We start from the raw sequence: 12,900 nt of genomic DNA, 5'->3' as shown, positions 1-12,900 counted from the left end.
AAGGCATATTACTGAGGTGACAGAGGTACTTACACATGTCCCAGCTCGTGGGCTATGGTAAAGGCGGCGCTGAGGCCATTTTCTTCACTAATAGAGCAGCTCCGTAAAGGATCACACAGGGTGCCTAATTCTGCCAAGCCTGAAAAATTTCACATTCGTATTTCATCAAAACAGGAAATACCAAATCATAAAGTAAGAATTCAATTTTAAAGCATTTACCAATGGCATTACTACCTAGAAATGAATGCAGAGTGGCTGTTAACAGTGCATGAACATTTTATAAGGTAAAGAAAGAAAACAATGATTTGTCTGTAGTTTAAGTCTTTTAAAGAAATTCTTGGATTCATTTACTAAAGAAAATAATCTAAAAATATGGGTGACCAAACAATTTTTCTAAAACAGGAAAAGAAAAAGAATTATTGTTGTAGGAAGAATAAACTTTTAGACCCACAATAGTGTAGACCATAAGAAAGGCAATGAATGAAATTAGTAATAGGATAACTGGTAAAGAAAATAGCATGGGACACAATAATTTATGAATTATCTATAACTTCCTTAAGTTTTCAAGTAGCATACAATTATTCAATTATCATGATAACTAAATGAGTGAATACAGGGTGGGGAAAAATTGGTTTACAGTTGTTCATATGAAAAACACAATCATTAATAAATAACAATACAAGAATAAACTGTGTTTAACATATCACAACTGTAAAACTACTTTTGCCCCACCCGGTATATGTTACAAGCTTAGAATGGCACCTAGCATTTAATATCTATATATCTACCTATCTATCTATACCTATCTATCTATCTATCTATCTATCTATCTATCTATCTACCTATCTATATACAACTATATCTCTATAATAGAGCCAGGGTGTAACGACCAATCACGACCAAAGGCTGACCCATGCTGACTACTGAGTCTGCAGGCCCAGTGACCTAGCAGTGACTGCTGAGGGGGCTTTGAAACAGGCCTGAAAAGAGACCTGAAGAGAGAAGCAGGGGCTGATCTGTAGCATCTGAAGCAGCTTTTGAGCCTCAGATGCATCTCTTTCCCTCTGAGCCTGGCCAGCAGCCCCACATCCATTCCTCTCCAGGCCTCCACCAGGGCTGCTGATCAGCCCTGCCTTTCTGATCAGGCCCTGTTGATAGGCCCAGAGACGCTGACTGGCATAGAAACTGGTCAATCAGAACCAAATCTGGGTCAACTGTGAGGAGCCAATGGCTGCCTAGGAGGCAGAGCTTTTGACACTGACTGGCATAGAAACTGACCAATTAGAACCAAATTGGCCAGCAGAGGAGGGCAGTTGGGGGCAACCAGGCCAGCAGGGGAGCGAAGCTAGGGGTAAGATCAGGCCAGCAGGAGAGGGCAGATGGGGGTGAGATCAGGCCAGAAAGGGAGGGCAGTTAGGGGTGATCAGGCAGGCAGGCAGGTGAGCGGTTAGGAGCCAGCGGTCCAAGATTGCGAGAAGGATGTCCGACTGTTGGTGGGACATCCCCCAAGAGGTCCCCAATTGGAGAGGGTGCAGGCTGGGCTGAGGGAACCGCCCCCTCTGTGCACACATTTCGTGCACCGGGTCACTAGTCTATATATAAAAGCCTAAGTAACCGTTATGACCGAACGACCAGAACGACTGGTCTACCAGTTGCTATGACACACACTGACCACCAGGGGGCAGACGCTTAATGCAGGAGCTGCCGTGATGCACACTGGCCATTTACTGAGAAATGGCACCGTGGACCTGGTGCCCAAAAAGCTACACTCGGCTTCCCCGAAGTGGGACACAGGTCCCACCATCATCCTGGAGTGACACCCCACTAAATAGCAGACGATGCTGCTGAGACCCCATGGCAAAAATGTGGCCCACAGCCCAGCCCAGCCTGGAAACAGTCGCTGTGGGCACCAGGTAATGACATCACGTAACAATGCCCGGCTTTCTCTCCCTACTGACTAGCCTCCTTGGTGTTTCTTCAGCCCAGGAACACAACTTGCTTTATAGCCAAGTGCAAACATTTTACACTTTAACCAAATGTCCGTGAAGTATTTTCCTGTGCCTCATCTCATTTGATCCTCACAGAAGTCCTAGAGTAGGTAGATAGGAGACTCGGTGGAATCCTATTTTCTTTTCATTAGCCAGAAAACAGAGATTTAGAAAGCTTAGGAACTTGACCTGACTTAAAAGAAGTAAGAAATGGTGGACCTTGAAAATGACTTCAGGTTTTGTCACTGTGCAGAATATAGTCAAATACTGCTGCAGTTAAATATTTTACCCTTTGTTCTCCCTGCGTGATCTATAATAATAATCTGCTTCGTGTTGATATTTACTGCTGTGTTGCTGACAATTAACTGAAAGAGAAGTTGGGGTGCTTCACTGGGCTGGAAAAAGTTTAGCTACATCAGAAAGCAGGTCTAATTAAGCAAGTTTATTCTATATATATATAAAAGGCTAAGTTGGCTCACGCATGGACAATACAGATAAAGCTCTTGCTGGTGCCAATCGCACGCGTGTGTTTCGATCTGTCATTGTTGATTGTGAGTTTGGTTGACACTTCTATTATAGAGAAAGGGCGAATAGTGATATTAAAATAGTTCTTCTAATTAATTTCCTTTCAATGTGTACAAAATCATGTCCCGGGCCACTAGTATGTTAAATAAAATATGATTATTGCAAGAATTATTGCAAGCACTTAATTTTGTAACTATTTCAGCAATGGAAAATGTATCATATATTAGCACCTATTCATGCTTATATAAAGAACTAGAGGCCCGATGCATGAAATTCATGCAAGAGTAGGCCTTCCTTCTCCTGGCTGCTGGCACTGTCTTCCCTCTGGCACCTGGAACCCGGGTTTCCCTCCGGCCACTAGCAGGCACCTGGGCTTCCCTCTGGCCACTGGCAGGCAACCATGGCACAGGCTTCTCCCACAGTCCCAGCTTTGCCCAGAAGGATGTCCAGTCTAATTAGCATATTATGCTTTTATTATCCTCACTAATAAAAGAGAAACATGCTAATTGACTGTACCTTCATGACACCCACCAGCCAATCAGGAGTGAGTATGCAAATTAACCCAACAAAGATGGCGGGTTAATTTGCATATGCAGGTGCCCCGAGCGGCTGGGAGCAGGGCAGGACGCAGGAGTTCCGCACCACCTCAGCCGCTCTGGGCCTCTGGGCAGCGTGGGAAGGCAGAAAGGCTGCTCTGGGCCGGAGCGGAAAGGGGGCTCCAGCCAGAGCGAAGGCGGTCCCGGCAGCCAGGGGAAGGAAGGCCCATTCTTGAATGAATCTTTATGCATCGGGCCTCTAGTTACATATAACATGCAACGAATGTGTTGCTGAAAGATGAAGGTAATATGAACTGGCTGACACAGCAATTCCAGTTGATCGAGTCCTTTAAAAATAAACTAGAAAAAGAAATTCAAAATAAGAGTTCTTTACAACAATCCATATTCCATCAATCAAGCTCCATTTCATTTATTTATTTTTAATTTAACATAATACCTTGGTTTTTGCTATTACTATCCTTCAATATTTGCTTATAAATTTAGCTTCTCTCCTATAATGATACCTTTCATAAAGAATTTTTCATTTTTAACCAATTTCTTATTGTAAAGTTTTTGCATTTAGAAATGTCAATATAGACTAGGTTTGTATTATCTACTGTGTTTAGCTCTCTACTCCTATGTATTCTTTTATTCATAAAAATTCAAAACAGACATTTTTCCAGCATTTAAAGTAAGTATCCCAACAATTAGAATGGCTCTGTTAGGATTTAAAAGAAATAGAGGTTAAACTGAAGAATCTAAAAATGCTAGAAAAATTCAGACTGAGTTCATTCGCCAATACTTTTTTTAACAATAAGGAAAGAGCCCTAGCCAGTTTGGCTCAGTGGACAGAGCATCTGTCTCTCCCTCCCTTCTACTCTCTCTAAAAATCAATGGAAAAATATCCTCAGGTAAGGATTAACAACAACAACAAAACAATAAGAAAAGATTGGCCCTCTTTCTGACCCTTTTCTGGTGGGGGGAAAAACCCACTTGGGCAAAGCCTCTCCCACTCTTCGCTCCCCCGCCCCTGCCATCACCAAAGAACTTTTTCTTAATTAGAATCAAGACCAAAAGCAAGAAGAAAAAAAGAAAGAAAATTTCTTTAAAAGTCTTCTGTCCAAAGTATGAGGGAAATTAATATTGTATGTGAAATTCTTCAGTCAGTTTTAGTCAATACTATATTTCTTCTTTATAAGTTATATCTGAACAAATTTTTCCATGAATTTCTGCTATTTTCTCTGTCTTTATAAGTATTTTCAATCTGTCAAATGGCTCAAGTTCTAATATATTTATTTATTTTCAGGGACATGGAGATATTTGGAACATGATATCTTCTCTGTTACCACTCAAACTTTGTTTCATGCTTAAGGATATATTCTTATATGGCCATTTTAGTCACATAATAGACTTGTGAAAATATGCATTGCATGTGAATAGAAACCACATTCAAGTATGCCCATGAACAGTCAAGACCAACAAAAATCAAACTGAATGTATAGCATTGTGATACCAAGCTGCTTGTTGACGGTTTGTGCCTAGATTCACTCAAGCTGGTATTGGGTTCTCTAAAAGTGGCCAAAGATAGAATAAAGTAGCATGGACCCAAATTTGATACAGACTCCCTTGTTTGTTAGTGCAATAAGCTACACAGAGCCATCTAATCCAGCCATCTTGAACAATAACCACCATTTTCAACACACTTTGCAAAACATGCTTAGAGACTGGGGCAACAGTATTGCAAAAGAAGATATAGCAATTATTACCAACATTCTGTATTTATCTTAAGAACTATCCTTAGTTTGTCATTTTTCCATGTATTTTAGATTAGAACATAAAATACTATATCTTGTGTTAATACAAGATGGGCAACCTTGGGAAAATCATTTATTCTCATCTATAAAATTGGAATAGTTCTTACTTCATAGATTTGTTGTAAAAATTAAGAGTTAAATCATGTAAAACTTTAATATTGGATATAACATGTAAAATCCATTCAGATATATCAGTTATCATTATTATCATTAACCTTCCCTCAATAGAATAATAAGAACACTCTCATTTTCAGTTTATGTTTCTAAATGTCACTAAGATTTATGTGCATAGGGGAGGCTGGAAACTACCAAAAAAAAATGAATGGAGATTAGGAGACCACCCACTTCTACCTGAATAATCCAGAATATTTAGCATTAAATCATTTAAAAAACAGTAAGATGTGGTAGACATTTTCATATTTAACTTTTAGTATAAAGATGTGAAAATAGGACATAAATAATATAAGAAATTATTTATGGACTCTTGTTAGATTAGCTGATAAAATACTATACCTACCATAGCCAGAGAATAGTTTTCGGAGAGAAGAAAACAGAGTCCTGCTGTAATAATTACAGTAGTAGATGTCTATTTCCACATTTGTAGAAGATTACAGTTTCTAAAAGTCCTCCTAACACAAAGAAACTAGATCATTAATAAAAATTACGTGTTAATGAACACTGACTTGACGTGTTTTACAAGAATGATCAAGTCCCAATCTCCAAAATCTAACATATATTGTTCCCCTGCCCCTCTTATACAACATGCATGCATACGCACACACATTTATACCTGAGCTAAATCTTAAGGGGTAAGCAATGAATAGTAAGGATAGAAGATATGCTGAGGGCAAATACTGATAAAAGTTATATGATCCAGAGATTAAGAGCTTGGTAGAAGAAGCCTCAAAGTACAGAAGCTGATCCTGAGTTTTCCACATTAAGTCAAGGACCCTGGTTAGTAACACCCTTTGGGTAACAGCAAAACACCAGAAAATACTCTCTGAAAGAAAGTACATTCTTTTTAAGCAGATCACCTCTAATCTCATGGATTAATATTAAGTAAATATGAGCTCACAATCAAAGATTGCCAAACATACAAACAAGTCAACACAAGAGAAAGCAGAAACCACATATTTGGCCCTCAACTGTTTAAGATATGGAAACTGTCAGAGATGGATATAATATTACTCCAAATGAAATGTTTAAGTAAACATGAAAGGCAATTACAAATATGAACAAATATAAAAAGAATGTAAACAAAATGAACACAGATTTTGAATAAGAGCTAACTAGGATCTATTAAATTGGAAAACATATATTAAAATGGAAAATTCAGAGGATGGTTGAAATATCAAATTAGAAGCAGCCAAAGAGAGAAATACTAAAATGCATGTTAGAGCTGCTTGAATGAAATATGAGGAGAAAAAGAAATGAAAGCATGGGAAACAGTATGAGAAGAGCTAATACAAATGTAATTAGGCCCCATGAGAAAGCAGATAGAATATAAGGAGACATTTTGAAGGAAAAGAAGGATGGGCATTTTCAGAGTTGAAGATATTAATCAATGGATATAGGAATCACAACATATCCCAAGCAGAATAAATAAAAAAAATCATATTAAGAAGCAATTTTAATGAAACTATATCATATCCAAAACAAAGATAAGATCTTATAAGCAGCCAGAATAAAAAACAGATCACCAAAAATCTACAACTAAACACACTACAGATTTCTTAATAGCAAAAGTCAAAAGCTAATGCAATTACATATTAAAAAAAACTGACATAAAATAACTGTCAACCTAGAATTGGTACTAGAAATACATATGGGTAAATTAAGGAAACTTCCAGAATAAATAAAATAGAGAATTTTTCACTAATATATCTTCACTAAGGGAACTTTTAAAGTCTATAATTCAGAGGGGTGGATGAAATTATGAAAAAATTGTGAAGGTGGGCACAAATTTTAACAAATATTAAATATAAAACATTATCCTTTAATACACAAAGTTTACAATGTGATAGAAAATAGACAATATCATATAAGGTAGGAGAAAGCTGAACAAAGTTTAAGAAATCTAATATCTGTTTAGGAGAGAGCTTTAGACAACGTTAAATATGCTAGTAAAAAGCCAGAGAAGCCTCAAAAAATAATAAAATAGTATATACAATTTCAACCTTCAAAGAGAATAGAATAAAAAAACTGATTTAAAAATGTAATTACCCAAAGGAGGCCAAAAAAAAAAAAATGAAGGCAGAGAAGGGAAGTATAGTACAAAATGGAATAAACAGAAAGAAAATCAAAATGGTATATATAAGTCAATATATAACAATAATTACAATTAGTGTAAATGGACTAACTTTGCTGATTAACAGAGTATAGATGCTATTTTTAAATCCAATTATATGTTGTTTTCAAGAAAAACTCCTAAAGTATAAGGGCACTGGGAAATTGGAGGAACAGATATATCCAGCAAATACTATATAAAAAGTTGGGGTAGCTACATTATTACCAGAAATATCTTAACTATACTGATTTTTTTTATTTAAAAAGTATTATTAAGTGTAGAGTCACTATACAATTGTAAAAGGTTCAATTCAAACTTGTATGTACCAAAAACATTAGCCTGAAAATGAATGAAATGAAAAATTGTAATACTATATGGAAAGAGTGACAGATATATATTCATGTTTCAAGTTAGTTACTAACAAGCAAAACATTAGTAAGTATACAATTAAGCAACTTTGATTTAACAGACATAGAGAACCCTGTGTACCACAGTTAGGGAATATACATTCTTTTAAAAAATACATAGAGCATTTTTTTAATTAACTACATAAGAGACCACAAAGGTAATATCAAAAAAATTAAAATAATAGGTTTTATATAGATCATGTTGTCCAACTACAATGAAATTAAATTAGAATTTAATACAAAGAAAATTTTAAATGCTTTTCTAAATAAGTCAAAGAAATCATGATAGAATTTACACATACTTAGAATTTTTTTAAATTTTGAATGACATGAAAAATATCTATCAAAATGTGTGGGACACAACAACATGATACATTAAAGTAAATTGATAGTTTTAAATAGTAAAATTAGAAAAGAAAATAGCCTGGATGCTAACCAGCTAAGCAGACAATTTGCATTACAAATAGAACAGTAGGAGTAAAATTAGAAAAAAAAATAGAGCAGAAATTAATGAAGTAAAAACAACAGAACCTTGGCCAGTATTTCTCAGTGGTTAGAGCATCAAAAGAGGTTGATTCCCAGTCAAGGACACATACCGAGGTTGCAGGTTCGTTCCCTGGGCATGTGCGGGAGGCAACCAATCAATGAGTCTCTCTCACATTGATGTTTCTCTACCCCAGCCCCCAACCCCCGTCCCCTCCACCTTTCTTTCTCCCTTCTACTCTATCTAAAAATAAAGGAAAAATATCAAAATATCCTCAGGTGAGGATTAATAACAACAACAAAACAGATAAAAAGCCAATTATTGGGTTTTTACAAAGACAAGCTCTACAGACAATATTCATTAGTAATCAAGGAAGTGAAAATTATTACTGCAATAGAATATATTCAGATTGGCAAAAATAAGCAATTTGAACATAGCTTGTGTTGATAAGGACATAATCAAAAGGAACGTTCATATACTATTTATAAAGGTCTAAATTAGTAAAACTACTTTAGAAAATAATTTGGCAAATCTTATAACAATTGAACATTAGCACATTTACTGGCATAGCAATTCTAATCATAAGACTATACCCTATCTTTTATAGTGAAGTCTGTAATAGAACACAGTTGGAATCAGGCCAATCCACTAACAGGTATAGGACAAAATATTATACAGCAGTGAAAAGGCATGAACTACTACTACAAAGCTCAAAACGAAGCAAAACCAAACAATTTATTTTAGGAACACATTTACATATAAGTTAATAAAACTTTTTCAAAAGATGGGAGGAACGGGCACATACAAAATTCACGTATTGGCTATCTCCTGGGGAATGCAAGGACTTAGAACAGGCCATACAGCAGTATCGAAGAAATGCTAGTTCTTAAATCTGGTGGTGGGTTCATGGCTATTCATTTTATTTATTATTTTGCTTTAAATTTGCATATAGGTTACTAAGTATTATTTTACATGAATCAAATATTATAGATTAACCAAAGAACTTGTATATGTATATGCATAATCCATGGACACAAACAATAGTACCGTGAAGGCCCGGGGGGCGGGGGACGAGGGGTACAGGGTAGAAAGGGGTCAATGGGGGAGAGGGAAAAGGGGACATCTAGTAGTTTCAACAATAAAGATAAATTTAAAAAATATATTATAAATGAAAACACTTAAAATATGTCAAGCTCTGCACAGCAATTGATATTTAGTAATTGGCATATATTAGTTCTTATTAGTCTTTAAAATTTATAGAAGCAGAATCAAATAATAGTGACAACAATAATCATTAATCAAGATACTTGATCAAAATGATTAAAATGTAAAATAACCTAAACATCACCTTAAATAATTCAGTAAACAATTGTATAGTCTATACTTAATTTACAAAATAACTTACCTAATGTGTCACATTTCTCTCTAGCTCCACAAATGTCTTCCCTTAAAAAAAAAAAAAAAAAAAAGATTTTGAAGCATTTTCAGAAAATATTTTTGCAACAAGCCAAAACAAAGATAAACAAGCTTTTAACTATTAACACAAACCAACTTCTAAAATCCAGTTCTTAACCTTTTGCACTCGGATGTCGAGTTCGACTCGACACAGTTAGCATTAGAATAAAGGAATCGAGAAAAAAGCAAGCGAGTGCAAAGGGTTAATAAGCTCTCAATAAGTTTAAACTTAAGAGCTGTGCATAGCAGTAAGCAATGGGTGCTATATAAAAGTGATGGCTATACTGTAAATAGTTGAAGCTTAACCAAGTTTAGGAAAAGCTTTCTAAATGTATTTTTCACCTCGTTGCCTTTACTTATACAGTATATGTAATATAATTCACTCTTTCCTTGATGTCTCAATGTCATTATGAGCCTCAGCGATTATTCTCTGCTACAAAATAATGATCTTCTCAGATGTGATCTTACTTAGTCCCTAGCCACTTAACTGAAAAGTTCCCTTATCTCTTTCCTTATGGTCTCCTCTTATAGCCCTTTCTCCCTGCCATGTTTAAGATGTTATCTACAGTCTTTGTTGCTTGGCCTCTAAACTATAATCCAGAGCAGAACCATGGACTGATAATAGCCTACCGTGTATAAAATTAAGTCAATTCTGCTTTAGTTTTGCAAAGATATAAAGAACATGAACTATATGTCTCCAATTACATCTCAGGGTTCTCAAAGGTGAGGTTTCTACAAGTCTGACCCTCGAATGAGAGATTTCTTTCCTTTGAACAACCAACCAACAGAAAACACCCAACAGACCTGGGATGTAAATTTCCTGGTGGCATCAGAGGTGCTGAAACAAAGGTGTGATTTAACAAAGGATAGTGGTGCTTGAAAATGGATCATCACTTTATAATAGCAGAAGCTGTTTTCCACAGGAGTAAATAAGTTTGAAAAACACCCCAGCAAAAGTAGCCTAGTAATTAAGACATGCACTGAGCATCAAAACAAGAAACTGATTTTTTTTTAAGTAAAAGGATCACTTTGATTGGACAAGCAAATAAATTTAAAAGCTCTTCTTTCCAAGTGACTGAAAGATCAAGTGGGAAATGAACTAAGCCTGTTCTAAGTGCCCTAAATTAATTTATAAATATTTTTCCTAATTCTCTTCTGCCACTAATAGAATAAGATAATTATTTTGTTTAGGTCATACCATTGCTTAATAACCTAACATTGCTAATTTCTTAAGGAATAACCTCGTGTACTAGTCTGAAAGAAGAGAAGAATGCTTTCATTCAATACCACCTTTTGTAATATAAGTTCTCATAGGACACTGTTGTGTATCAAGAAGTACCAGTGAGCATGCAGGAGAAAAGGGATAAGCAATTACAGTTAGAAGTGTTATATTTCTGAAACTGTACCTTGTGATAAGAACAGCAGTATCGTGGTGGGAAGGGTGAGCATCATCAAGAACATTCTGAGTTTGTTGCCACAAACAAAAGTTACGTAATGTTGTAGCTGCATTAAAACTGATGACTGGTCCTTCCTGTGCAAAAGAATATGCAAACCAATATTACGCAAAACATTTATGGCCTCTTTTCCCTCAAAGCCTATCAGCATCCATGCAATATATCAAAAAACATTTTAATAGGCAAATGAAGTAGCAGTATCTTTCCCTGGTATTCAAACATATGTTGGCAATACTTACAATAGTGTGATCAAAGCAAAATCTAATTAGACCTTCTCAATATAACATCCAGTATTTAGGATCAAAGCACTACCTTCTAAAAACTACCATATTCTAAGTCCTTCAACAAGCCTATCCTATATAGTAAAAGCCCAGTGACCTAATGGCAGAACGACTAGTTGATCAGTCGCTATGACGTGCACTGACCACCAGAGATCAGATGCTCAACACAGGAACTGCCCCCTAGTGGTCATTGTGCTCCCACAGTGGGCCAATCCTTGCAGGCCACGCCCCCACAGGTGTACAAATCCCATGCACCAGGCCTCTAGTAGGATTATAAAAGTGAATACATGGATGCTTTTAAGCTTAAATTTTTTGTTTATTAATGTTTCTTACTCCCTCTGCTATTATTCCATTTTATTTCCATCACAACAGGAAAAGTTAATCTCACTCCAAATAAGTTTTTTAAACAAAAATTGTTAAACTATCTCATTTCTAATAAGTTTTGTAATTTATATATATTTATACTAGGAGCCTACTACAACTAAGATTACTAATTTTAGAACTGTTTCTTACCTGTTCATTATGAATTACAATTAATTTTACAATAACTATGTTTATAAGATTTCCAATACTTGAGTCCTTGTAGATTGCTGCAACCTGCAAGGAAAATGATATGTAGGATTAAATGTCTAAAATGAATATTTCTTTTCAAAAGTAAACTGAAACCAGTCCAAGAGCATCAATTCTCCAACTTAGCTGCCCATTGGGAGCTTTTCACAAATTCTGATGCTCAGGCCACAGCCCTTAACAATTAAGTCAGAATCTCTAGGGATGAGACTCAGTTATCAATTTCTCTTAAAATTCCTAGGCATTTATTTTTAATGATTCCAACGTGAAGCCAACTTTGAGAACCAGTATCTTAATCCTTGCTGCTGAGATTGGTCCCTGAATCAGCAGTATCTATATCACTTAGAGATGATAAGAAATATAAAACCCGGGCCCCACACTGGACTATTGAGTCAAAAATCAGCATTTTAACAAGATTTGAACATGTATCAGAGCTTGGAAAATACTGTTCTGGATGATTCAAGAAGAAATTCGCTTCATTCTGTGTCATAATCCACAATCTATATGCCATGATACTTCATAATAAATATGTAAGTTTCACCTACTCTTTTACCTGATTTCTTCTGCCATGGTTGAATATTTCCAATTCTGAGCTTATGATTTTTAATGATTAGCATTACTGGAGTCCACGGAGATGGATTCATCCAGAATCATATAAAGAGCCGTAGGAGAGGTTATGGGTCACAGCCTGGTTCTAATTCTTCAAAACTAAAGAACACAGCCTATGAGGCACTCTGCCTGGGCTCAGTTTGTGGTTCATAATCAAGGTGCTATCCAATTCACTAATTCATATCCTCTCCTTGGAGCCATCATAGAGGTCACCACTGCAGTAAGAGTGTCTTCCATGGCCTATGCCTCTGCTTTGCATTCCTTTAATGACATAACTCTACGGACCTGGACCTCCTGCGCAATAAAAATTGCTTCTGACACCTGGGTCACCATCTCCAGGACCACTGCCCAAACCAAGGCAGCAGTGGCTTCAGGAAGTACTACTTCCCTCCATTATTTAGTAAACACTCAGCATCTACTCCTGGCTTTGTTGGCTAGAAGACATGGTCACTGATCTTATGGAGAAAAAAATTTGCTCAAAGTACAGGTAGTG

At 36.1% G+C, this 12,900-nt stretch overlaps 1 protein-coding gene across 1 annotated transcript in view; it reads right to left on the bottom strand.

Annotated features, from left to right (window-relative positions):
- ADAMTS20 (ADAM metallopeptidase with thrombospondin type 1 motif 20) overlaps positions 1 to 12,900 on the bottom strand; it is a 176,770-nt gene that overhangs the window by 110,397 nt on the left and 53,473 nt on the right. The window contains exons 5-8 of the mRNA XM_054718477.1: positions 11,745 to 11,828; positions 10,903 to 11,027; positions 9,447 to 9,487; positions 34 to 139 (exon numbers count right to left, since the gene is read on the bottom strand). Of these exons, the coding sequence (XP_054574452.1) occupies positions 34 to 139; positions 9,447 to 9,487; positions 10,903 to 11,027; positions 11,745 to 11,828 (356 nt within the window). The remainder of the gene's footprint in view (positions 1 to 33; positions 140 to 9,446; positions 9,488 to 10,902; positions 11,028 to 11,744; positions 11,829 to 12,900) is intronic.

Source organism: Eptesicus fuscus, chromosome 7 (assembly GCF_027574615.1).
Source record: "Eptesicus fuscus isolate TK198812 chromosome 7, DD_ASM_mEF_20220401, whole genome shotgun sequence".
NCBI lineage: Eukaryota > Metazoa > Chordata > Mammalia > Chiroptera > Vespertilionidae > Eptesicus > Eptesicus fuscus.
Note: the sequence above shows the minus strand (reverse complement) of the source record. Positions and strands in the feature narration are given on the sequence as shown.